The sequence below is a fragment of the Paroedura picta genome, chromosome 3 (assembly GCF_049243985.1).
Source record: "Paroedura picta isolate Pp20150507F chromosome 3, Ppicta_v3.0, whole genome shotgun sequence".
NCBI lineage: Eukaryota > Metazoa > Chordata > Lepidosauria > Squamata > Gekkonidae > Paroedura > Paroedura picta.
This window is the reverse complement of record NC_135371.1, coordinates 159,059,179-159,086,835: the sequence shown is the minus strand read 5'-3', so window position 1 is coordinate 159,086,835 and position 27,657 is coordinate 159,059,179. Positions and strand designations below refer to the sequence as shown.

General features: G+C 44.2%; 1 protein-coding gene across 8 annotated transcripts in view; it reads right to left on the bottom strand.

The window, feature by feature from the left end:
- Window positions 1-296: 296 nt before the first annotated feature.
- The window catches only part of VDR (vitamin D receptor), a 100,156-nt gene continuing 72,795 nt past the window's right edge, over window positions 297-27,657 (bottom strand). For all 8 annotated transcript variants that reach the window (XM_077328975.1, XM_077328980.1, XM_077328981.1 and 5 more), the window contains 6 exons: window positions 9,690-9,874; window positions 7,250-7,349; window positions 5,587-5,749; window positions 4,299-4,450; window positions 1,958-2,074; window positions 297-857 (listed from right to left, as the gene is read on the bottom strand). In XM_077328975.1, coding sequence (XP_077185090.1) covers window positions 598-857; window positions 1,958-2,074; window positions 4,299-4,450; window positions 5,587-5,749; window positions 7,250-7,349; window positions 9,690-9,874 — 977 coding nt within the window. In that variant the 3' untranslated portion in view covers window positions 297-597. The remainder of the gene's footprint in view (window positions 858-1,957; window positions 2,075-4,298; window positions 4,451-5,586; window positions 5,750-7,249; window positions 7,350-9,689; window positions 9,875-27,657) is intronic.

Sequence of the window (27,657 nt, the reverse complement as noted above, 5' to 3'; positions counted from 1 at the left end):
CTCTGAGGCTGATAAATACTTCTGAAAAGCTGAGGAGGCCTGGCATTTGGCAGAAAATTACACAGGAAGTGCACATTAGGCAGAGAAGAATGCTTCGCCACCTCTGGCATGTTACAATTTACACTGGACTAAAAGCTCCTAATAAAACGGTACGGCAAGAACGCTCTCGGTCCAGTCTTAGCCTCCCCACCCCCTACAGCCCGACATCCCACCGTATTTATAGGCTATTCGGCCACCACCTTTCTGAAGAAACGACACTAGCTGCAGCTGCTGGTTTAGAAAGCTCAACACTGACAAGAACGACAAGCGGTTTCATCGTGACAAAGCGGCAAGTAAGAAAGGGATTCAGTTTGGATGGGCGGGGGGAGCGAAGTGGATGGGCCGCTGCTCAGCAGCTAGGCAAAAATATGAGACCGAAGGTGAGCAAACAGCACAGTCCCTTCCAGTAGTGTGGGGGAAAAAAAAAATCAAAACTCTTTTGCTTACAGAATGTACAGAACTTTGTGGGCCTAAAAGCTCCCAGCTTGCCACCAGCGGGAAGCCAGGTCGGCTCCTTGGTTAAAAGTTTGAGGGATAGCATCGCTGGCCCCACAAAAATCAGGAGATCTCGTTGCCGAAGACCTCGAGGACGAGCGGCGTGAGCTGCATGCTGTGCTCGGGCAGGAAGGAGAGGCAGCGGTACTGCTTGGAATGCTCCTCGTTCAAGCTCCGCAGGTCGGCCAGTTTCTGGATCATTTTGGCATACAGCAGGCGGTTGCCTGGCGGTGGGTGTCGGCAGAGGATGTACGTCTGCAGGACTTGCGAAAGGCGATCCTGGATGGACTCCACGAGGGCGGTGTCCTGCACGCATGGGCGGTCTGGGAAACAAGACAGGGCACACACAAGGCTGGTGAGCAGGATGCAGAAGAGGACAAGTATTGATGGATTTGATTTGTTTACTGCCACTCCCGGGCTAGCCGGCCCATGGCGGTTTACAATGCCAAAACGATAAAATACAGTAAGACAGGACGTATCACGCAAATCCAAAATGGGAGCAGCAATAATCCCCCAGGAGCTATATCCACCCCCAGAAAAACACCTCTTGCTGGACTCCGTGCCTCGAGGGAGATGTGGAGATGTGTAGGTATCTGGTTGTCTTCCTGATGAATGGACCCCAAGACCTTCCTTGTCCTGGCTTCAGCCAAATGTTTGGTGGAAGACCTCCATCTTGCAGGCCCTGCGGAACTGTGACAGCTCCGACAGAGCCCTCAGATGTTCCAGGAGCTCAGTCCACCAGGTGGGGGCAGGACCAAAAAGGCCCTGGCCGAGGCCAGGCGCACTTCCTGTGGGCCAGGGATCACCAAATTATTAGTACCCGCAGAGCAACGTGCTGGTCCTTCAGATATGCTGAGCTCACAGTGCAAATGGCTGTAAAGGTCAATACCAAAACCTTGAACTTGATCAGGAACACCACCAGCAACTGAGGTAGCTGTTTCAGCACTGGCTGAATTTGGGCTCTCTAAGATGTTCCTGTGAGGGCCTTTGCACTAGTTTTAACTTCCAGATCAAGGTCACTGGTAGGCCCACGTACAGCGAGTTGTTTTTATTCCCTACTTTTCACTACCCAAAGGAGTCTCAGTGACTTACTATGGCCTTCCTCTCTCCACCACAGAAACCCTGTGAGGGATGTGGGGCTAAGAGAGCTCTGAGAGAACTGTAGATGGCCCAAGGTCACCCAGCTGGCTGCATGTGGGAAAGTCGAGAATTGAACCTGGCTCTCAAGATCAGATGACCACTACAACCACATTGGTGTGAAAGGTGTGAGTGAATGAGTGAGACTGACTGGAGACCCTTCTCTACAAGTGCCACAGTCTGAATCCAAATTGGGCCCAGCACACATGGGAACCAAGGAGAACCAGTAACTCGGTATAAGGGACCCCAGGCAAAAGGTAACCCAGGACGATTGAGTTTTTCTTACCAGGAGAAACGATGCAGATGGCCATTAGAAGCACGTGCTCTTCTTCATGCAGGTTCAGTTTCTTCAGGCCAATTTGAAACTTAATAAGAGGTTCAAGCAATTCCATGTTGTGGCCAGCTGAAAAAGAAATGGCACAGCCCTTTCAAGATGTGGGCAAGCAGTCAGGGACAGGAGCGAGAAACAAACCTAACTGTAAGACCATCAACTTAAGAATACGGCTGGAAAATCCTAGTGCAAATTTATCCCACCTACTGATCTCACAAAAAAAGAGTTATAGGTGTCTTTGAGAGCACTGCAGTCAGGAGAGATGTTTCATCTGTTACAGATTAATGCCAAGAGGGTATATGCAGGCACGTGACTGCACATTTTCCTCATAGGAAGAAGAAGAAAAGTTGGTTCTTATATGCCACTTTTCTCTACCCAAAGGAGTCTCAAAGCGGCTTACAATTGCCTTCCCTTTCCTCTCCCCACAACAGACACCCTGTGAGGTGGGTGAGGCTGAGAGAGCCCTGATATTACTACTTGGACAGAACAGCTTTATCAGTGCTGTGGCGAGCCCAAGGTCAGCCAGCTGGCAGCATGCGGAATCAAACCTGGCTCGCCAGAATTTCACAGTCCTAACCACTACCCGGCTCTAAGACTATGGACCAAGAGTGCCTTTAAGTGCGAGTATAATGCATGTGCGTTCCCTCCACCGGGATTTGTTTAATATATCCTTATATGCAAGAGTGGTTAATGTGTAAGGAACTGTAATGAGGGATATTAATTTAAGCCAAGGTTACCAGGTAAACACCCCATCACTTCAGAGGTATCTAGAAATGATCTTTGTTGGACTCCTCCGGTTCTGGGACTGTGGCAGCAGTTTACAAGGCCTGTGCTACCTTCATGTATGGTTGGGTCTTGAAAGGATATGCTGTGGATATTTGGATCCTCAATCTCTGAGGCTAACACAACACACCACTGCTGACAGGATGCAGAGCTCAGGCAAAGAGAGCCCATCTCTCTCCCCAACCCCCTTGGGCCCCCAAGTCTACAGGAACTTTTCTGCTGTCATGGGTGGAAAATAAAGATGGCAAAAAAATTGTTTGAGTACTACATCAGGGACCTAGCTCCTTATTCAATACATGATGATGATGATGATACAAATTTAGGTTTAACCTGCCCTTCCATTGCTGCTTAGGGCAGGTAACAACATTTTGTGAAAACATTGTAAACAAAATTAAAACATTAAAACAATCTTAATTCACATGCCTCTGACTAATATTCCAGATAGGGGGTTTGATATGAGGGCTGAGCTCTCCAATTTGGAGCCAAAGCAGCTGGGAGACCTAAGGCTCTAGCAACATTTGATCCCAGTACAAGCTTTCACAGATTAGAGCCCTTGGTTTGAAGCAGCTAACTTAGTGGGATATTAAAATGGAATAGATTTCAGTGAAGAGTCTGTGGCTCTCCTAGACTCTGGTTCATTTCTTCCGCAACTGACTGACACAGCTACCCTCTGGAGTTACTTTTTAAGCAGTCTGCATAGCGGTATGTGAAGTCTGCAACTGGGCCCATGCTGAAGCGATCAAACAGCCCACCTTCCCAACCCCGATTTTCTTCTGATGCTGTAGTGCCAAAATAGTGTCACCACAGAAGGAAAACATCCTCCCAAATAGTTGCGTTACTCAGCTCTTAATATATCTGCTGCATGATAGGCAAATACAGATTGACCATTGAATGCATACCGAAAAAACTACAGGAGCATCCACAACGGGGTTTTTTAGAATTTCCTCCGCATAGTCTGGCATTGTATAAATCTTCTTGGCAAATGCTGGAACCTATTTGCCATGGGATTTTCCCACTCAGCCCTGAATTTTTCCTCGAAGAAAATAGGCAAATGGAAATTTCTGGGGACATCTTCTTCAGGTGGGAAATAATCTTTATTTCCATAAGGTCTTCTAGGATCCTGCTCTGCTGGATCCCTTGTGGATCCACAAGTGGATCCCTTGTTTCCACTTAAGGTCTAGGGCATTTAAACATTTTGACAGCAAATACTGGTAGTCTTCAGGCTTAAAAAATATCTTGGATACCGCAGGTAGTTCCATAATTTCAATCACTTCCTCATCAGGTCAAAATTCTCCCAGCAAGATGTCCTCTCCCCAGGAGGAGAAGGTTTCATTTCCATGCAACCCGCATGCATTAAGTTCACAACAGACTACCGAGAGTAAACTGCAGTCTGTCTCTACTCATCAAAAATGGTGGCAATATTTGGAAGGCCCCTGAGAAGGGATTTGCTTCTCTGAAGCACCCTTGTATTTGACTTGGTCTCAGAATCCTTTTGGGCTCAAAACCAGCCTACCTTGCGTGACGTCGCTGACTTTGTACTTGAACTCATTGCTGCCGCAGGTCCACGACATATCCTCCAGTGAAAACGACTGGTTGGAACGGAGCATGATTACTTCAATGGCGCTGGATTTCAATAGTGCAATCTGATCCTCTGCTGTGAGATCTCTACATTGGGGGATGAGAGAACATCTATATCAGAGACGTCAAAATCATCCATCACCACACCACTAAAGTAGGAGGTCAAAATTTAAGGCTGTAGTACAGATTTCATCCCGTTCCTCTCCTTAGTGCAATCACTCACAACCTGCTGCAACCCTGAAAAACAACTTTTTAGGGGGTCAGAAGGAACTTCTGCAGGGTAGGAGAACGAGGAGGAGACCTGCATCTAACTCCTGGTTAATTCACATCATAATTCACTGATGGTGGGCTGTACCGCTATATATAATAAACCTTGTTCAAAGAAGCAGAGGTCGAGCTTTAGCAGCCACCCAAAATAATGTGCTAATATATTTTTTTTAAAGGAAGAGGGCAGGGAATACACATGACAACTTCTGGTTATTGCAGCGGCTTTGACTTCGCCATCCTTTTTCCATGGTTGGCTGCTTTCATAAGGAGGCTGAGAGATGTCACATTTTAGCCCTTTTCAGGCAGGAGGGAGCTTCATAGATCCAGGTGTGTACAAAGATTCTGTGCCCTCATCACTGAAAGAGGTGAGTGCTGGAGAACTCAGAAGGGAGGGGCAGATTTGGCAGAGCCCCTCCCCGCCAGGGTCTACAAGTGCTACAAAACTGCTGTACTGAAAACATGTTTTTAAAATCTATTTCTTTAAGATATTTATAAACTCCTTTTTCTCCTGACCGTCTCATTTAGGAGAATGATATTTAGTATGTTTCATTGACTGCTTTTTAAAAATCTTCTAAACCCATGTTGCTCCTGGAGCATGGAGTGGAGAGATGGAGAAGTTCGGAGGCAAGAGATGGAGGCAGGAGTGGACTGTGTGGCCTCGGGTGGCCCAGCAGAGGAGGAGCCCTGCCCCCATCCAACATCAAGCCAAAGGAGACACACCAGCAGAACCCTCAGGCGGATCTCAGAGGGGCCCTGCTAGTGGTCAGGAGAGAGGGGGGCCCTGACAGAAGCTAAAAACAGGGTCAACTATGGGCAGCACTTGGATGGGAGACCCCTGACAAATACCAGAGTCCTGGGAGACATGCTATAGGGGGACAGATTTTAAAACAAACGATGCTTAGTCTCACAAACCCAAATGAGGCAAAAGCAAGCACCGAAATGAAACGCGTCCTTACTTGAATCCTGGAATCATTTTCGCAAAGCCAATCACTTTCTGGATACTGTAGCTAACCAGGTCCGCTAGGTGAGGCAGCATGGTGAGGTGAGAGAAGTCGATGGACATGGTGGCGCTGTCATCGCTATCCTCACTCAGCTGCAGGTTCGGGAACATCCCAGGCTCTGCAGAGTAGGAGACAGGGTGGGGAAACACATGGGAGCCCTTCTGGTTGAGTTGAACATTTCAGACCAAGTGATGATTGTCATGCTTTGAAGCAGGGGTAGTCAAACGGCGGCCCTCCAGATGTCCATGGACTGCAATTCCCAGCTTGGGAAACAAGACCATTAGCATGGACTGGAAAACTGCTGGCAATGGTTTTATTGTTGTTTTCAAGTTTTAATGTTTGCTGTTTTAGTTGCTTTTTAATTTTCCATTGTATATTCCTTTACATATTTTGCTATTAAAGTGGCATAAAGGTGATTGGTCATCCTTTCAAGTCAGGAACACAGAATGGGCGGGTCAAGGGGAGCAAGGGCCCCTTCTCACCCCCCCCATGCCACAGTCCCTCCCAGATTTGGCCCCCCTTGGCATTTTCAAAGGGAGTTCTCCATGACTTCCCATATGACTTCTGGTCTCTATGGAGATCATGTGACCAATGTGTTTAGTTTGACTCTCAGAATATATATTCATTCATTCATACGACCAATGTGGGACAGCTCAGGGGAGGACATGGTTGTGATACTCTATCACAGGGAAATGAATCCAATGCAGTTATCTGGGTAAGTTACCCAAGAACATACATGGGGAGGCTAGCACACATCACAAACCATAATGAGCATGAAAACAATAACTAATTAGATGACCAAGTGCTTCTTAGGGCAAAATTACATTTTGTGACAAGCAGAAAGATGACATGGTGCGCACACCCCCTCCTAACACTCCTGTCCGCTGTTGGAGAAATGCTTGTCATGGTACAAGTGAATTGATGTTGCACTTTTCAGGAGGGGAGACCTTGACACGGGCTGCATTTTCCGCAGCGGCTCTGTGCCTCTCACAGCCAGTGTTCCTGCCCTTTTAAAACCAAGTGCTCTGGCGAGGAGAGAGCAGTCATAAAGTGGACACAAATTCAGCAAGTGAATACAGGCTGTACAACTGAATAGGAAGACAGCCACAAGCTTAAAAAAAAAAGCCAAATCTATAGGAAGGATTGGGAGAAACAGAATTTATAGATAGAAATAATTGGGGAAAACGGAATTTGAAAGAACTAAATTCGTAATAAGAGGAGAGAATAGGGGTGCCAGCTCCACCTGTATCTTATGCAACTTCACAATTGGTTTGACCTCTGGAAGGGTGGTGTTTGTACATTACTGGAAACAACCAACACTGTCTGGCAAATGTGGCAATTGTTAGCAATAGTCAAATTAACAACAATTCAAAATTATTAGTGTATTTTAGATTACAAAACTAGCAACAATTCGCTGCATTAAAAAAAAACCCAAACTCTTAGAAATGAATGGATAAGAAAGGAATGACTGTGTACATCATTTTTTTTATTTTCTGTGGTTTCATCAATTTTTTAAAAAAGAAACCAACAAACAAGGAAAAAAGGATCTATAACCAAGTTTTAACATTTCTGCAATTGGTTACTATGGGCAAGTGTTATTCTGTGCTGTGCACCTTACCTGGAGAGGAGTTATAAGTGTCTGAAGAATCATCCGAGGTGAATCCTTGTGTCATGAAGGAGGACGATCTACTTTTGCTTGAATCGTTCCTAATAGGAGGCTGGAAGAGAAATTGTACTGCTTGGTAATTCTCTTCCTATTTTCCATCCTATTACCACCCTCTCTGCTCTCCTAACTATACTGACGGGAGATCTTGTCAGGAAGAAAAGCGTGAAGTCATTGGCAGCAGGGTCAGGTTATTACAGGAGGAATCCTTCCATTACATGAAACTTTGCCCTGCTCTTTGCCTCATTGACCTCTTCCTTAGAAAAAATGTGCCAATGTAAAAATACGGCTTCCCTATCATGATTTCGCCCCAATGTGGTTAAGTTCTATAGCTCTGAATAAAGTAGAAGAAAACTCCTTCAAGCACGCATGAGACAGCAAACCATGGCAAATGCAGACATCAATTGCGTATAAGGCTCCACAAGAAACCTGCAAATGCTAGTCCATGGTTGCTACACACTTTCCAGAGAAAGGCTAGGAGCAACATGGCTGCCGCCCATTTAATGGAGATGTTGGTTCTTCTCATGAGCTGGTAGAAAGAGAGGTCTGGGAGGAAATGTTACAAACACACAAACTTTTGTTACCAGCCTACATGCTTTCAAGTTTATAGAGAAAAAGCCAGTTCGCTCTCTTCTACTGCTGTTCTCTGGCCCAACCCCTTTTCCATGTAGTGTGCACATACAGTCACTCTGTCAAGGTACCTCCTAGAGACCTACCATCCAATGGACAAGCTGGCTTAATGCACATTCATCATAAGCTCAAAAGGTATGTTCAAAAAGAACATGCCAAAAAAAAAGAAAAAGGTGTTTGTTTGTTTATTATATTTAATAATATAATATTTGTAATCTTGTTCCTGCAACTGCAAATGTTATTCATATGGGTTGCCATCAAATCATATTGATTCTTCAAACATGTTGTCTGAGATGCTGATCTTCTTAGTGGATAAGCTATAACAATTTAAAGTGTGGTTGACAGCTAGGCTCCAACCGCTCCAATTGCAAATCCAATTAATGTCAAGTGGAGAGCGTCTGGCCAGAACTTGTATCCAAACGAAGCGAAATATGAAAGGGTCTCTGACAGCCAACAAATCATATGTGGTTCTCATGGCTTCACTCTACAGGCTGCAATCGAGGCGGAAATGAATGAGGATTTATTCCAAACTGCTGATTTTTAAAAGCCAGGGTGATGAAACAAATGCCTTTCCCTAAAGCAGTTTTTCTCTTACTATGGAGAAACCCCTGAAACTTTCTTCAGGCTTTGAGAAACCCCCAAAGTGGCATGATAGTGCAGAATATGGTTGGGAACCAATGCTGTGTTCTTGCCCACCCAGGACCCCTCCCCTTCCCATCCCCTCCAGGCCCATCATTGGCCATTTTGGCGGGGTAGAGGTGGGTCAACATGACCTGATGTGGTCCTATCACCTGATAAATGTTGCTAGAGGCTTTGTGTAACACAAACTCACTTTGTCAGATGGACAGAAATTATTTAGCAAAATTCGCATTGGCTACCGTGCAATGTTTTAGTTTTCCGGGAAATGAGAATTTCAATTTCTCGGCACCGGGAATGCCTGCCAACTGTCCAATCCAGGGAATTATAGATTTATCATGAGGCTTTTTGAAATAGCAACAATATTAAAAAGTATGAAACATGCAGTCTAAATAGATGGGAACAAAAAACGCACCTGCGATTTTCTGAAGGGGGATTTTTAAATCAGACCCTCATTGTGAGTTAAAAGTGTTATATCACCTTAATAGATTCATTTATATGTTATAGGTTAGTTGTTCCATGTAACCCCCCACGACGTTATATGTAAACCGCCCTGAGACATATGGAAGGGCGGTATAAACATATGATAGATAGACAGACAGACAGACAGACAGACAGACAGACAGACCATCCTTAAACATGAAGTTATAAGGTAGAGGAGAACATTTACGTTTGGCATCAGTAATTAACAAATCTAAGTCTCTTTTCAAAGATTTTTCCAGGGCAACTAAACAGAGCTTTTCTCCCAGGTTTATGGTTGAGGTTGGGGCGGCGAGGTAGATCTGATGGGCCCCCTGGTGCTAAGAGGGTAAGCATTTAGCATTGTCATCCATGCTCCCTCTTCCCACTCCTCTATATAGATTGGGGGGAGGGTTAGTGGGTTGAAGACCAACATGGTTTTTAGGAATCTGTTTTATATTCTGGAACTGTTTTTACTGGTTTTTTATATGGACGAATTGTAACCTGCCATGCGGGTAATAAGTCTAAATAATCAATAAATTCTATTGGGCAGGTGCTGAAAAGACATCCATTAATAACGGCTCATGGACTGGCAGCAGTTTTACCAGCTGATGTCGTCCCAGCCACGGCTGAAACAAGATTAGAACAAGAGCGTAGCTGTGGGGCTTACCCGGAACTGAGCGAAATCAGAGTAAGTCTCGTCGTAAGTTTTGTGGTGAGCTTCCAGGAGAATCTCAATGACCCGCAGCTGCTCCTCGGACAACTTTGGCTTCAAACTCTCTTTAAGAGCTTCTTCTTCCTTCCTCTTCATTATCATGTCTCTTTTCCTCTGCACTTCTTCATCTGTCAGGATAACTGTAGGCCAAGAGATGTCAAGCACAGAATGAATTGATCGATTTCCTTTTGGTTATTAAAACTTTATACACAACCTGATTTCTCATGAAGCCTCAAGGTGGTTTTATGGAATATAAAGCAGTGCAGCCACCAGCATAAAGCAAGCAATGAACAATGCCAGGGATTAGGATCGCAGCATTAGGGAACAATGCAAACAATAAGTGGTCTGAGGTTGGGTCTGTTAGAAACACTAGAGAAAGTGGATTACAAGGTAAAGCGAACGCAGGAGAACTCAATGAAGATCGGACCTTTGGAACTTACAGCGCGGGTGCCACCAGGACTGCTTTTTGTGCAGTGACCTGGAAGGGCTACTGTAAATTACACGAAAGCCTAAAGCAGTGGTTCTCAACCTTCCTAATGCCATGACCCTTTAATACAGTTCCTCATGTTGTGGTGACCCCCAACCATAAAACTATGCCAGTGTTCTTTCACAGAAATTAAACTGAAACTGACCAATGGCGTGAAGATCCATTGTTCACGATTGTATATAAATTGGGTTTTTTCCTGGAGTTTCTCAGTTCAGTTCTGCTTCTTGTCCCACCATGTGCAGGTGCCTGCAGGAGGAGCGACAACAGTGGCAGCGCCCCCCCTCCCCTGACCAAGCTGCTCGCCCTGCCGCGACCCCTGTGAGTGGATCGTTCGACCCCCAAAGGTGTCCCGACCCCGAGGCTGAGAACCACTGGCCTAAAGAGACATGAAATCAGCAGAAGAGTCTTGTGGCCCCTTACAGAATAATAATTTTATTATACTGCAAACTTTTGTAAGTCAGAACCACCACCATGACGTGAACTACTTGGTCTGAATGGACAACACTTGAACTGCAAAACTGTTGAAAAGATTCATGAGTACAGTCTGTCCAGGACCTAAATTCACATTATTACAGATTTGAGCATTAAGATATTAAGACCAATGTGTCACACTGATTCAACACCAAGATATTTTTTTTTAACTATCAGGTAGCTCCAGTTCAGTACACCAGCCTGTGAAGGTTACGGTCTCCGATCTGATGCTGAGGAAATGGGTTTCATGACTCCTGCTGCTAAAACAATTTGGCTGCAAATGTTTAGCAGTCCGCTGCTGTTCAGTTCCCCTTTATGGCAGTTGTTGCCGCTGACCGAAGGCTTTGCTGATGTTTTATTGGGTTTATTATATTTTGGATGTTGCTGCTGTGGCTGTTCTTTACAGCAATGTCCTATGTATGCAATAGTCCTAACTGAACATGCTCTTTTGTTGTTTTAATTATCCCTTATCGTATTTTGTGGTTCTAATGCCATTAGCTGCCTTGAATATTTAGTGGAAAAGCAGGATAAAAATCTTTTAATTACAAAAACCACCCCAGTAGCTTTCCTGGTCAAGCTTCCTAGACATGACTCCACGTCAATGCGAGTGAAAGAAATAAGGATGGAGTTGTGTTTTTCCTTGTACTGCTGTTCGTGCTTCAAGTCTGCAGCCATTTTTGGACATGGGCAGCTTTGAATAGAATCATAGAATCATAGAGTTGGAAGGGGCCATACAGGCCATCTAGTCCAACCTCCTGCTCTACGCAGGATCAGCCCTAAGCATCCTAAAGTACTAAATAATGCAGGATCAGCCCTAAATAATGGGAGCAGTTTTGCGGGCAGCACAATTCTATCAACGACAGTGAATGACGCACCCATGAAGCTGCCTTATATCGCATTGGACCATTTTGGTCCAGAGGTTCTACTCAGACCGGCAGGGGCTTTCCAGTCTCCCAGGCAGAGGTCTTTCCACCTGCCACCGGAGCCTTTTAGATGGAGATGCCGGGTCATGAACGATATGCAGTTATGGCTGGGCCTATGCAGGCCTCCAACACTAACAAGTTTCACATCCCAGCAATGTAAGAGAATCCTTCTTTGGATAAGATAGCCTGCTGTGGTTGAGGCAAACACGGATCAAAGTCTATACCCTGGAAATTGCAAGGAGGGGGGAAAAGCAAATCCTTCACAGACAGGAGTGATGGTGACTAGCGTGAGCATCACTGTAGTGTCTAAAATAGTACAAATCCTTTTTTTGTCAAGGCAGCAAATAAAAGACGGTGGAGAAGCTTCCCATTCAAGAAGGCATGCAGGCATAGTGCTCCATGCCACCCATTTCCTTGGACATCTCTTCTGACACGCGGATTTCCCACAATCGTTTCCAGTAAACAAGCAACCTGCCCTGAGAATTTAAATTCCAGTCAGATGTGTGTTCTGGACACCGACGCTAGAACATGGTGGACACAAAAATGTCACGCATTATGCTCCACTGTGATTGTGAGTTTCACATTGGATTGTTCGCGGATCTTCTGGTTGGTGAAGGATGGTGACAGAATTCCAGGGAGCATAGTAACATCCAAAAAGGTGGCCCAGGATAAAAGGTCCTTGCGGGCAACGGTCCACAAATTTGGACTTGGAACCTGGGAACTGGCATTCATCTCTCAATTTGGCTATTGGCGTATTTCAGTAATTGTTACTATCCCCTGCCTGGGAAAAGAATAATCAACTATAACACAGGTGTATAAGCTAAAAGTTTATAAAGGAGGGGTAGTCAAACTGTGGCCCTCCAGATGTCCATTGACTACAATTCCCATGAGTCCCTGCCAGCAACGCTGGCAGGGGCTCATGGGAATTGTAGTCCATGGACATCTGGAGGGCCGCAGTTTGACTACCCCTGCTATAAAAAGTTATACCACTTCAGCTGCTCGTTCTTTTCCACACATTTTAGGAGCCACCCTGGAATGTGTGATATTTAGGTCACCCCTTCGCTAAGGGAGTCCTGCAATGCAAACCAGCCTGCTGGCATGCTAAAACCGCGGCATTTTTGCTTTCTTATCTCGGAGGGATGCGTCAGAGTCTCTGAAAAAGAATGCAGACCTGGGGATCCGTGCTGCTTGTTTGGCAGTCATCACTCCAGGAGGCCGGAGCCAGGAACTAACACGACAAAACTGAAAAGCCTTCTCTGCAGGAACAATCCCCGCCTCTAAACGTTTCAGCGGGGAGCTGAATGGGTTACTACAGAACTGTTTGATTCAAGCCCAGCCAGCACCTTAGAGTGGTCTCAAAGGGGCTACTGGCCTGAAATCTAATTGCCTCTAAGCAAGTCATTCCTCCCTCCCAAAAAGTGATCTGGCAGGATTGTTTGTGAATAGCTTCATGCCATTCTAGACGCAATCCATAACTCCAATAATATATGTTCTTGAGATATATTTTGAACAGAGTTGTTCTGCCCTCACCACGACCAGCAAGCAGGTCCAGATTTCTTAAATTCTGGAAGTGGGTGCAAAGGAAGAGCTGATCAGTAGCCGCCAAGTGAAAACCTTACCATGAAGCCCTTGGCTTTAGGGGACAGATCTGTAAGAAGCAATTTGTTGTTTGCCCGAAAGGACTAAGGGAAGCATGGGGCAGTAGTACTGTTCCCACTTTCTGCCACTTCAAACAGATTAACCCGACTGCCTATCTTGATCTACTCAAGCCTCTGTTTCCTCAAACCTTGCCATAAGCCATCTCATCTGATTTCACTGTCATGGGTTTATCTAGTAAACTTTGAGGTTTGCTATTAACGTACCACACACATTTCTCTTGAATACATATTTAGGGTAAGTAAGTGTGCAAAAGGGAAGAGGGCCAGCTCCTTGTACTGACAACTCTGAATTTCCCAGGAAACTGGGAAGGACTCTGCTCATGTCAACAGGGAGTTTCCTAAACTGACACAGTTCTTCTTTGAATGGAATACATTAGTTATCAGAAAGGGTACAATATTGTACAGCAGAGGATCTACGGTGGAAAAAATAGATGCTGCAGTGAACTAAGAATTGAGTGCCATAACATTATCAATTTTATTTACAAAACATTAGTGTGTTCTTAGATCTATTGTTTTCCATTGAATTTAGATCCCTGTATTCAGCCTGTCTGGAATGTACAGGCCCTGTGTATGTGTGTGTGTGTGTGTGTGTTTGAGTATGGGTGGGTGGGGGGTCCTTTAGATATATGTTTCCTGCTTGCCAGCTTGATTATTTTACTCACAGGTACACATAGTCTGCAGGGACATCCCTCCCTCCTCTCCTGCCAATTCTTCTACTATACCTCATCGTTCCTACAACTACATTTAGAGAGATGTAACAGTGGTAGGATTGTTTGTCTGGCGCAATAGCATCTGGCCAGTCATGTGCTCAGCACCTTAATACTACTCATGTGCCTATACTGGCTGTCAAGTTGAAGTTAATGCATGCTGTAAGCCAGGGGTAGTCAACCTGCGGTCCTCCAGATGTTCATGGACTACAATTCCCATGAGCCTCTACCAGCGTTTGCTGGTCCATGAACATCTGGAGGGCCGCAGGTTGACTACCCCTGCTGTAAGCAATGGAAGAACCATAACCTCTCTGGGCCTCTTGAGACATTGATTTTCACAAACATGGGCAGGTGCTGCAAAACCTGGGTTGCTTTCAGATCCCGCTTTGCATGCCATACAGCCCTGGAAATGGCAGCTAGGGCCAGATCATGCAACAAGGACTCCTAGGCCACAAGGCCATCCGGGATATGCCCAGATAATGCTACACAGAGCACAACGAAATCATACAGATCTGTTAGATTCTAGATGGTGTAGCATTTTCATAGGCATGCGTAAAGTTGTCCTAGGGATCCTTTAGTAACGGCTCCACAAGCCATATGTTTCCTATTTGTTGGGCAACCTAGAGTTCTCAAGTCATTGAACCCAATCCAGGATTCTGAGAGATAAAACTTAATGGCTTCTGACAAAGGAACAATGTCGAAGTCACCCTGCATGGAAAGCGGGCAATATGAACAATGGTTTGATGGTCCGATATCAAGGCCTTCATTTATTGTTCATGGCGTCTACTGCACTTGCAGCTGCACTATCTTTATCTCATTCATTTCAATCACCACCCTTGTTCCATTCAAACTGAGATTCTTCTCATGTCAAAGATGGGAATCTGAAACGGAAAGAAGGTGATTCATTCTGGACCACGGAAAATGATAAAGAATGAACCTCATAACCTAGTTTTTAATCTAAAACAACAGCCATAAAATTACCCTGGGATTCGGCTTCACTAATGCCATTCCCTGAAATCTCAGATATAAAAATGCTAAGATGTTTGAATAAACCCAGCAGCAACCAATGTGGTTGTCCTCCATTCTGAAAGAATGTGGCAGAGCCTACTGACATTTATTTACCAAAACATTTGTACACCATTTCTTCAAGGCAGCTAGTTTATCCTCTCCTCTCTTTCTTGTCCCTCAGCTCCCTCCTGGACGAAAGCTCAGTTCTTCATCAGGACACCAGGGGGCAATCTTTTGGTTAATTTGCAAAGTTGTATTTTCCTGCAACCCTGGGGAAGGTCCGTCCACCACGGATGCTTGTAGAGGGCTGCCAACTCCGGCTTGAGAAATCCAAGGAGATTTCATGGCTGTGAATGGGGAACCCAGTCAGGATGTGATGCCAAAGGCCCACCCTCCAAGGCAGCCATTTTCTCCAGGGGAACCGATCTTTGTGAGACTGGCAATCATTCGTAGTGCCAGGAGAACTCCAAGCCGCACACACGCTCAGAATTCCAGACTATGGAGATCAGTTCCCCTAGAAAAATGGCTTTGCATTCGGTAGGAACCATCCAGTATATTATTATCCAGTATATTATTAGATGTCAGATCAGGCTTTCTAAACTAGGGTTTCATGAAATCCTGTGGTTTCTTGACAGCCCTGGAAAGGTTTCCTGAATAGCTGGGAATTAATTCATTTAAATATATATATTTTTGGTATATATTTTAAATTGGTATATGGGGTGATCTGACCATATATGGTCATGTTGACCCCCCCCCCAATGGCCAATGATGGGACTGGAGGGGGAGGGAAGGGGAGGGGCCCTGAGTGGGGAAGAAAACAGCTATGCTTCCCAACCATATTCAGCACCATCGCCACATCTGGGGTTTCTGGAATTTTTCAGGGGTTTCTTAATGGTAAAAAAAATTGAGAAAGGTTGTGATTCCCAGCTGTGATTCCCAGCTTGTGGAACAGCCTGTTCGTGGATGTCAGGAAGGCTCCCAGACTTCTATCATTCCACAGGATTGGCAAAATCCATGCTCAGGGGGTCATTTTTATAAAGGGATCAGAACTGCAGAAGGGTGCTTTTATAAGGGAACAGGACTGCAGCATTTATTGTATGCATTGCCTTGCTTTTATTGCACTGTCTTTTAACTTTGCAATCCCCTCTCTCTAGTGTTTATGGCACGTCACGTTTTACAGTCTTCTGTTTGCACTGCATTGCTTTCTAATTTTTGAAATACCCACCCCTAACTGCATCATTACTGAGTGTTTTGTGCTGTCGGATTGGCTTATTTCTACATTATGTAATCTGCCTTGAGTCTTAGTGAGAAAGATGGGCTATAAAATAAATAAGTACCACAAATTAAAACTTATTTCCAAATTTGTTGGGTTGATACGCTATTATTCCCTGCCAACGTATTGGGGGAAATAAGTCAGAGGACAAAACAAACAAATCCCCCAGGAATTAGCATGAGAAATTCCAGCCACTGCTGAGCAATTAAAAAACATTTTCAACACAAAACAATGCATTAAAAACATTTTGTGTCTGTTTTCATGTCTGCGTAAGAATTCATTACAAGCCATACAGCTTCAGCAGCAGAAAGAAGTCCTTAGGTACATGCCATAGGGTTCCATATCAGAAGTAAATTATCCTGAAATATTTGGTATACCTAAGTCTACCAGCAAGACATCAATAGGGATTTGGGGAGTTTATGTTACTTCTCACCAATATATCATGAACCATGTTTAGTGATTATAACCTAACATAGTCAATATTACATATGAGGTCCATTGCTCGGCTCCATCTGGCAGGTCCTCTCTTCCATACAGGATTTTTAGTCTAAGCAAATCACTATGTAGTCTGCAGCTACCTGAAATGAGGATTAGTTAGCCGCTGGGGTTTTTCCAATGCAAAAAGTTGCACAATCTCTTGCATGCCTGAAAATGATCTAAAGATCAAGCCGGCATCCAATTGTGCATTTCCAAATATGGAGATTGCTAGAATTCTTTAAAAAAAAAAAGAAGAAGAATAAAAGGGAGGGGGGACTGTTCATTCAGGGATGCAATTATTTTAAGTTGTATGGCCCTGGCAATGTATTTTTCCTGGATTTCCTACAATATTAATATTATTAAATGGAGAAGAGGTTTCTACAATGCACCCTCTGTCATGTTATGAGCTAAAAGAAAGAACTTGAGCACATCTCTTAAGTTGCCACTGCTGGTAGGCAAATGAAAATCTCATCAGGTGACAAACAGTCTTGTCTACACACCTAACTTTGCAACTGAATTGATTAAAAAAAATTCAGTTATCTTAGCCCACACAAATATGCAGTTGCCAACAGGCCTGGGGTGAGTGTGCCCTGTTCCTTAAGAAGAGCTTTTCTTTTAATACCCGGCTTTTTACCATCCGAAGGAGTCCCAAGGCGACTTACAAACGTCTTTCCTCTCCCTGCAACAGACCGCTGCAAGGTAGGTGGGGCTGAAAGAGCTCTAAGAGAACTGCTCTGTGAGAACAGCTCTACAAGAACTTTGACTAGCCCAAGATGACCCAGCTGGCTGCATGCGGAGGAATGGGAAATCAAACCTGGTTCACCAGATTGGAGTCCGCCGCTCTTAACCACCTCACCACACTGGCTCTCGTGCTGGCTCTAATAGTGGCCTAATGTGATGTGATTTACCCGCATGCCAGATGGAAAACTTCAGCTGCCCATTCTTTTCCTCACCTAAAGCCACGGATAAAGGAACAAGACATTTTTCTCCTGGCCTGTTGAAAAACTTCCACAAACCAACCCAGCAAAGCCAGATGCCTGTTTCTGTGGATCTCGGTCCATTTCTCGGCTCCATCTGGCAGGTCCTCACTTCAATTTGGTGCCATTTGAGTGGAAAAGGGTTTCTCTGGTTGGTTTGTCTGTCCTTGCTCCCAAACTTGAAACATTCTCTGTCATGATGACTGGAGCTGTCTCCTCAGGGACAGGAAAGGAGGCAAGGCCCACTGGCCCATTAACTGCAGCCCTCCTTTCTTCAGAAAGGCACACTCCCTCCTTGCAGATCACATGGCATATGTGCACAACTATGTAGGCACACAGAGTTGTGTGCTAACAAGATGGAAAGGTAAGTGTTTGTGGGCATTCACGATACTGTGCACATTGGAGAAACTGGCAAATACAGCACGTAACCGAAAAAGCAAAATACGTCTTTCATTGAACTCAACTGTTAAAAATACATATAAATTATTTTTTTAAATCCAACAATCACTGATTTTTTGAAATTGCAGACAGATAGCCAGGTCTATGGTTGAGGCTGGGGATGGCGAGGTAGACCGACGCCCTCCCCCCCCCCCCCCGGGGTTCGAGTAGTTATCAGCAGAACTCCTTCTCCATCCCACTAGTAGTGGGGGTTTGGGAGTGGGCTTTCCGCCATGGGGGGTTTCTATGTTTTAATGGGGGTTTTAATGGGGATTTTAAAGATGCTGTAACCTGCCACGAGCCTGCTAGGGAGTGGCGGGGAATAAATCGAAAAATAATAATAATAAAAAAAATAGCAATACTTTTTCCTGGGAGATAGATTCAAGTGGGTAGCCGTGTTGGTCTGAAGCAGCACAACAAAACAAAATCAGAGTCCAGTGGCACCTTTAAGACCAACGAAGATTTATTCAAGGCGTGACAGAAAGCTCACGCCTTGAATAAATCTTTGTTGGTTTTAAAGGTGCCACTGGACTCTGATTTTGTTTTTTCCTGGAAGGTAAAGGGGCCATGTCTATGCCGATTGCCATGACCTCAAACACCCATTACAAGGTACTTAGGCAGGTTGTTAACGGAGAAATGATGTTTATTTTGGAGGCTCCAATGACTTCTGGACAAGATTAGCCGCCTGTTTAACATGGCTCTTGGCATTGCAAAGCTTTGTTTAAATGTTTAAGACTGAGGAAAGTTGAAACACTTTCAACAATGGATTAACTTTAATTGTAGCCAAGGGACAGGAACCTGTTTTTATATTCATAGAATCATAGAGTTGGAAGGGGCCATACAGGCCATCTAGTCCAACCCCCTGCTCAATGCAGGATCAGCCCAAAGCATCCTAAATATTCCCACTTGCATAAGGTTTAAGCCCAAGAACTGCAGCAAGAGGCATCATTTCAGGAAGACATACTGAATAGGGTAGCTGGGCCTTTCTGGAAACCAGTGGGAGACAGTGGGCAGGAATCCAGAAGGGCAGGTGACAGTGACTGCAAGGAACCCCGGAGATGACATTCCTAGGAACTGGAGAAAGTTTTACAGCAACATAATAGTTTCCAGAGATTCATAGAGAGGCTTAACATGACACTGAGGTTTTTCAGGAAGTGATGTCACATCATTGCTGATTACAAAAAAAATTATTTCTCCCACAAGCCACTGGAGTGCAGACAGACAAGGCCTGCCCACTGGGGGTGGGACATCTCTTGCCCCCAGGCACATGAGAACTCTAATACCGGCAAATTGACACTCCATATTTAACCTAATTTAAGCTTTTCTCCCTTCAAAAACAGGCAAAAGCAACAAGTCCCTTGTCAGGACTTCATATTAAGCACATACCCCCCGAGGCCAAATTAGGTAATCCCAAATCACTTTCTAGATTTATGGCTCACTCTGTCCCATAAATTCAGATGGGAAGCGAGGCTGTTTTTGCTCCTCCAACCATCTCTCACAATTCCGTAGCTGGGAACGCTTCAGGTAGGCAATAAACAAGGCTCTAGCTTATGTCACAATGGCTTAGGCGACAAGGAATCTTGGGTTGCCCTGAAGACTGAACCCACCAAGTCAGAACTGCTGCAGCTTGGAAATTCCTGGAGACAGTTCTAATGAGGTGGGGAAGCTGCTGCTCAGCATCAGGATTCCAACAAGAAAGTTAAAACTGATAACTGCTCCTATGTATTTACCCCATGCTGAGCTGAGGGACAGGAGGAGCTTAGACTAGTTTATAATTTCTGAAAGACCAGAGATTCAGCTTATCTCTGAAAGGAGACCCTTTGCTCTCTCTCTCTCTCTCTCTCATATAGATAGATAGATAGATAGATAGATAGATAGATAGATAGATAGATAGATAGATAGATAGATAGATAGATAGATAGATAGATATCTTCCATAAGGATGCCTAAAGTCCATATTGGGGCCAATATGTCTAAATATCTGGACATCAACCTTTAACCAGTTTCAGTCTTTTAATTATTATGACCCATGCCTCCAAAATTACTGGGGTTTTTTTTTCCAGTTGAGGTATATGTATGTACTCTAAGTCAGAATTTGAGGTTCCCTGGATCAAGTCCTAAGCCTCTGTTTTTGAGAGGTCCTTGAAACAATCGCTAACTAGAGACTTTTTAAAAGGGGAGGGGGGAAAGGAGGTATAACTGTGAAATGCTTCCTGCATCCAGAACAAAGATTCAGATTTCCTTTTCTAACTCCACACACAAAAAAAAACCCCATGAGTGTTGCTGTTCTAGAACCTGTTTACAGAGTAAAAGGGCCTGATGACATGCACATTAAAAAAAAAAAAAACCTTTTAATGACAATAAATATTCTGAACAGTGCCAGGAAAGCCTGTTGCAAGAGCTTGCATGTTAAGCGAGAATGTAGGAAATGAATCACTGTAGCTTACCATGACGTAGTAAGTTGAGAAAGATTAAATGGAGAGATATAAATGCTTTCAGATCAGTGGAGATATAGCATCAGAGGGATGCACCTAGATGCCCAAGTACCCCATCTTTCCAACCCTGGCATTCAGCCATGCCAGACCACTACCCTAGATGAGCCACTCATGTCCACGGCTTCCCTCCCCTCCTGGCAAACTGTGTACAACTGCCCCACAACATGACAAAAAGCAGCTGCTAGGATCAAGGAAACTATGGTGCAATTATGTGGCACATTGAGCAGGAGACTGTCATTGGGTGGAGATGGATGGGGCCCCACAACTAGTCTCTTAATTAATTCTTTTCACAACCGGGGAAGTGTCTGCCATTAATTACTAACACAAGACAGTTTTATTTCTCTAATGTAATGTGAACTACAACTGAACTCAAAAGGACCGATTAGCTGTTTTAGCAAAGAATTATCATATCAATTTGGATATTACAACACAGTTCACTGATTTGCCACAATTTATTTTGCCTTATCTCTGCACTTATGATGGTTGTTCATTTAGTCTGAGGAAGAGGGCCTGCACTCGAAAGCTCACACCTTGAATAAATCTTTGTTGGTCTGAAGCAGGGGTAATCAAACTGCGGCCCCCCAGGTGTCCATGGACTACAATTCCCATGAGCCCCAGCCAGGAATTGTAGTCCATGGACATCTGGAGGGCCGCAGTTTGACTACCCCTGGACTCTTAAGGATGGTATTAGACTTTTTGTTGTCATTGTTTACGGCACTCCAACTACTATTACAGGTAGGATATCGGGACCTCTTTGGTGCAATAATATGCTTTGCTTGGTAACTGAATCAGGACTACATTCTAAGCAGAAGTAAAAGTTTCCTCTGCAAAAGCTTCAGAAACTAGATGACATGACTGGATTTGATTTGTAAAGCAGCAGACAGAAGGAAAAAGAAAGACACAATTTATGATAATAATCACACTCCACCTAAGGTGACTGTATGACTAACAATTTCGTGTACCCTTTCCTCCCACCTCCCTTATCTGACTTTATGATAATTTTGAGCACTTCCATATATATATGAAAAAAACAGAGAGATTTAGATCATTTGCTTGTTAAAACCTGATAACAAAGGGAAAAAGAAACTTTAAAGATGTAGTCCCAAATCCACTAAAAGTAGGTGATGTACATTTTAATTTTATTTTTGCACACACATACCTCACTTTCCACTTATGGCTCAAAGCAGCTTACAATTCCAAAGTAAAACCATATACAATACAATAAAATGGCATCAATCCTGTGCTCAGGGAAATCCTGCAACAAAAACTATTTAAAACCCTACCAAATAAAAACAGCAGTACATTGTCTCCTAAACGTTCTAAGGACAGTTCCTTTCTCATCTCCTTAGACAGCCCGTTCCACAAGATGGGAGTTGCTAAAAAAAGAAGCAGCCTCTATTGCAGGTATGGCTCTCCAGATGTCAATGGAATACAACTGCTTCTAGTTGTCCTTCAAGCTGACTGCAGAAGACCACCACTGGAGGAAGGGAACATGTTGGGAGCTGTAGTCCTTAAGATATATGAGCACAAGAGCTTTAAAAGTCACAATTAGCACCTTGCAGTGAACTCAAACAAACTGGCAGCCAATGCAATTGTTTGTCTAAAAAGTTAAACTGTGTTCCTTACAGCGATTCCCTGACAATAACCAGCTGTTGCATTCTGAGAGCTTGACTAAATGTTATACATAACCTGACAGAACAGCATGAGAGGGTAAGGCTAACGTTCTCCCTCTCCTCATGCCACACTCATGAGCAGAAATTGGCCCCACAGCTCTTGAGAACAAGAGCTCCCTGCTGCTGTTTGGGCTGCCAGTCAGGTCACATGTCATGTTAAGTCTTGAACCAGAGGCAGAATTGTTTTCAAGGGCAGCCCACGTACAGCATGATATAGTAGTCCAACTGTGAGGTCACCAAAGTGTAAATTAGCATGGCCAGGTCAACTACGTCTAAGAGTGAATTGGAGAATCAGATGCAGTTGACAGAATGTATTCTTGGCCACCATGTCCACCTGGATTTCAAACACCACAATTGGCTCCAGGAGCACCCTCTCAAGATCTCAACCTGCTTGGCAAATGTCAGCTCCTCTCCATCCAAAACACGTGTTGCTTAATCAACAACAGCTAATTCTGTGAGGCTGTTTCCGCACTAGCAATATCATTCGGATCTGCATTTTTAAAGGGCCGACTTTCTGTCTCCGCACTAAAATTTGCTTCTTTAAGTGCAAGTTGAATTGCTCCATCACTTGCCCCACAGGAATCCCCAGAAAACCAGATTTCATCTTTTCAAGCGGGGTCTATTTTGGGCTTGCCCAATGTGGAAATGCATGCAATCAGGTTTTTCCCTGCTCCTGCCATTTTGAGTTGTTTGGGAATGCCCCTTTCCTCATCACCATCCTGCCTCCTTCTCTCCCCAAAATCTGCCCTTTCTTTTCTGTTTTTTTCTGTTTTTCCCCAAAAGCTGCCTTTCCGTCTTACACAGCAGCATTATAATGTTATAAGGGTTTTAAAAAAATGCATTCAGGACACCAGGGTGGGGGGGAGAGAGGAGAAGGAGGGAATGATTAGAGCACTGGACTAGGATCTGGGAAGTCTGTGTTCGAATGCTGGCTCTGCCCCGGAAGCTTGCAGGATGAACTTAGGCCAGTCACACTCTCTCAGCCTGACCTTCCTCACAGGGTTATTGTGAGGATAAAAGGGGGTTGAGGAGAACAGAATAGAGGAGAGGGAGGATGATGAAATCCACTTTTGAGTCCCCATTTGGGAGAAAGGTGGGGTTTAAATTAAGCCAATAATAAATATAATGTATTTTGAGCCTAGCATGGGACTAATTAATTAATTAATTAATTTTATTTATTTGCTTATTTATTTATTTCTATACTGCCACTCCCAGAAACTGGCTTGCAGTAGTTCACAAAACAAAAAGCAATATCAGTTAAAAGTAGCCCCAATAAAACAATAAAACAATTTAAACAAGTATAAATACAAATACAAAATGGCGGTATGCTAACTAAATAACTTTAAAAATCGCTCCCCATATTCCGGTCTTAAAATAAAATATGTACTGGCTGGGAGATGGAAACAGGCCCCCAACACAGTCTAGCACTGCAATTTTATTTTAAATTTTTATTTTATTATACCTATTTACTGTCCTCCCTTGCGGCTCAGTGACGTTTACAATGAATTGGAGGTATGATATAATATGAATTTGTGGTACAGTATCTAGGCATTCCAGGAGGAGGGCAATTTTACTCTTTGTTTCAAATCAAATAACACTCATCGTTAAAAAATAAAAATCATGATCACAGCTATCCAGTGTTTCTGCTTGAAGCACAAGCCCACTGGACAAAATTTTAGTATGCCAACCCAAAGCAAAATGATAAAAGTCAGTTTGCATTATGCCCGCTCCGTTTATAGTTCTCAGAGCAGGGCCATTTATTACAGAACTGTATGTTCTCAGAGTCACTCATTCCCCCCTTCACCCAAGTATACAAATAGTAATGAAAATGATCCCTTGGATCATCTAGTCCTACTCTGACCCAAGGAAACACCGTTTAACTTGGCCGTTCGCCCTAAACCAACAGGCTACCGTTCAGGTCTGTATGTAATGTAACACACCAAAGCACTACGCCAGGCTTTCTCAGCCAGGGTTCGTGAAAGAAGAGCTGGTTCTTATATGCCACTTTTCTCGACTTGAAGGAGTCTCAAAGTGGCTTCCAGTCACCTTCCCTTTCCTCTCCCCACCACAGACACCCTGTGAGGGAGGGGAGGCTGAGAGAGCCCTGATATTCCTGCCTTCCCTTTCCTCTCCCCATAACAGACACCCTGTGAGGGAGGGGAGGCTAAGGGAGTCCTGATATTCCTGCCTTCCCTTTCCTCTCCCCACAACAGACACCCTGTGAGGGAGGTGAGGCTGAGAGAGACTTGATACTATGCGCTTCAACCATATTCTGCACCATCGCGTCACTTCTGGGGTTTCTCAAAGCTAGTTTCATTGTTTTCTAAATGGTAAAAAGTCAAAAAAGGCTGCACTACATGTAGATTGCAGCCTTAGGTTGGAACTACATGTTCTTTTCCCTTTACCGACTACAGTGGTAATTTCCAGGGGCATCTGGTATGTGTATGTGTGCGTATGGGGATTATTTGTCTTTCCTTCCTCAATTCTTTTTACCGCCAACTGTGGCAGATCTATAGGTAATTGTATTATTGCCCCAGAGTTTGTGGGTAAAAACATTTTTTGGGGGGGAAGAGCTGATTTACAGTGAAAAAGGATTAAGTGGCTCCTCTTCCCCCATGCTGATTTCCCCCTTTGAACTGTATCTGCTCCACATAATATATTTCTGGTAAGGGCTTGGAGGAGGAGCGTGTTTCATAGCTTAAGTGCAACTCAGTGCTTAACACCCACTCAGGGTGGCTGTCCCACCCCTGAGTGCTCCTCCTCCAACTGGCTTGCCTGTCTGTCCAGTGTCCAGCCAATCGCCTTCTACCCCCCACCCCTGACCACTCCTCCTCCTTCCACTTCCTCCAAGGCTTGGAGGCTGCAGATCCCTACTGTGTGAGAACTGCCCCTGCCGGTGAGTTCCTTAACAGCTGCCTGTAGCCTTTCCAGGTCCTGGGGGGACGAGGCCCCTAGTACAACCATAATCATGGAATGACATAATGTGTAGTCCGCATTAATGGGTACATTCCAGAAGGTTTCCTTGGGACAGTTGTAAAATGACCTCTGCATCTCCCATCAGAAACCGGATAGCAACACAGATTTGGAACTCAACCAAAGTGAGGCAACCAGGCTGCAGTCCAGCGCAGGAGTGGTCAACGTTCACATGAGACAGAACGGGAGTACTCTCCATTCACTTCTGAACTGGTAAAGAAGTACCACCATGTTCCCTCTTCTCTTGCTTCCTGACAGAGTAGAATGCTGAGTAGTACAGGAATCTCAAGCATCTGCAGAAATGCTGATTTCCTAGCAGATACGGTGTCCAGCTACGTCTGAGTCAGCACTTTTTAAAGTGGTTCTCATTGACAGATGTGTTAAAATGAAGGAGGAAGGGAAAGATTACAGGCAATTACATGTCCTTGACACTGCACTGTCAGGGTATGAGAATCATGCCACCACCATCACCACTTGCTGGACGGCCTTTTTCTGTTACAAGCAGAACTGATCATTTCACCCCCAAGAAGCTGCCAGTTAGCAAAGAGCCCTTCAGTTGGAAGGAATCAGAAAAAACTTGTAAAGAAGGAGAAAATTCCATGGATAAAAATGTATGGAATTGCTTGTTGGGAAAAAATTGAACAAGCAGTCCCAAAATTAAGTGTACAAAAATAGAGAGGCAATTTATTGCTAAATAACCTCTATGTGCAAGTGGGTAGCTACATTGCACCTGAGGAAGTGCGTGTGCACAAGAAAGCTCATACCTGGAATAAACCTTTGTTGGTCTTAAAGTTTCCACTGGACTCAAATTTTGTTCTGCTGCTTCAGATCAACATGGCAACCTACCTGAATCTACACAATAAACTAACAACGTTTAGGTGAGATCAACTTAATTTTTAAAGGCCAAATACCAGAAAACCAAGATGGCTTTTAATTCCAACCTCCCCCCCCCCCATGGAGGTTTCTTTCAGGAATCGCATGTTTAATTTTAAGCATGAAACTACAACATAGGAGAGGTTAGAGTATCTTGTAAAAGAGTCATCAAGACTGGGATTTTTGCCTGACTCTGCAAATCTCTTTCATGCTCTTTCATGCTCCAGGCAGCTATTTAAAAAGTTCAAATACCCTAAGAAACACACATTTATCTGACAGGCTGCTCTTGACTGGCTTAAACAAGGTATTTTGAGCACAACAGGACAGCAGTCATGGGAATTTGGTTTCTGTTCACATCAGTATCATCATTGCACACAGCGTTCTACAATTACTGCTTACACGGGCTTCCTTCAGATATTGCTGTGGTCTCCAGCTGCCCAGGTAGGTGCTGTACTTGTCACTAAAGTAACCGTCATTCCTGTTAAAAGGATAAAGCTGAGATGTAATCTCACACCCCAGTGTGTGAAAACAAAGTAATTCTGCACATCCGTAAGGAGTGCTTTGTGTTTCCTTTTCCTGTAATATCAAACCCTGCTACAGAAATTCCCCCAACTTTTAGGTACAGAGTATCATACTGGAAAGGGGTGGGTGGGGGGAAACATAGAATCATAGAATCATAGAGTTGGAAGGGGCCATACAGGCCATCTAGTCCAACCCCCTGCTCTACGCAGGATCAGCCCTAAGCACCCTAAAGCATCCTAAAGAATGAAGCTGAGAGAGATATCTTGCCTAAAGGACCCCAAAATGAGTTCATGGCAGATGCAAGATCTGAACCCAGAATTTCCTGATTTGCAGAGCCAATCTAAGCTTGCGTATAAAACCCACTCAGGGTTACAGTTTATTATTATTACTATTACTATTACTACTACTACTACATTTCTTAACCTGCCACTCTCGACACGCCGTCTCATGGCAGCTTACAAGACAAAACCCCCTTTGTCTTTTAAGACAAAGATGTTAATGCGTGAGTTGTTTTTTCCAAACTAAAATCTCAGTATTCAGGTTAAATTGCCGTGTTGGCACTTTGCGATAAATAAGTGGGTTTTGGGTTGCAGTTTGGGCACTCAGTCTCTAAAAGGTTCACCATCACTGTCCTAGAGGCCCCCTCCTCCACAAACTGCAACCTGGGTGAAGAACCAATCCATATTGCTCAATGTTATGCCATTAGTAATGCTGTACATTTACAATTATAGATTCAACTGGGTAGCCGTGTAGGTCTGAAGTAGCACAACGAAATCATTGTCCAGTAGCACCTTTAAGATCAACAAAGATTTATTCAAGGCGTGAGCTTTTGAGTGCAGGAACTTTTCTTCAGACTGTGAACTACCATCAAAACAGTGAAAATATAAGGCAAAAGCTAATTATGGTAAACTAGTAAACTGTGTCACAACATCCAAATTCAGCCATATGATGCCATGATAATTCTTTGCT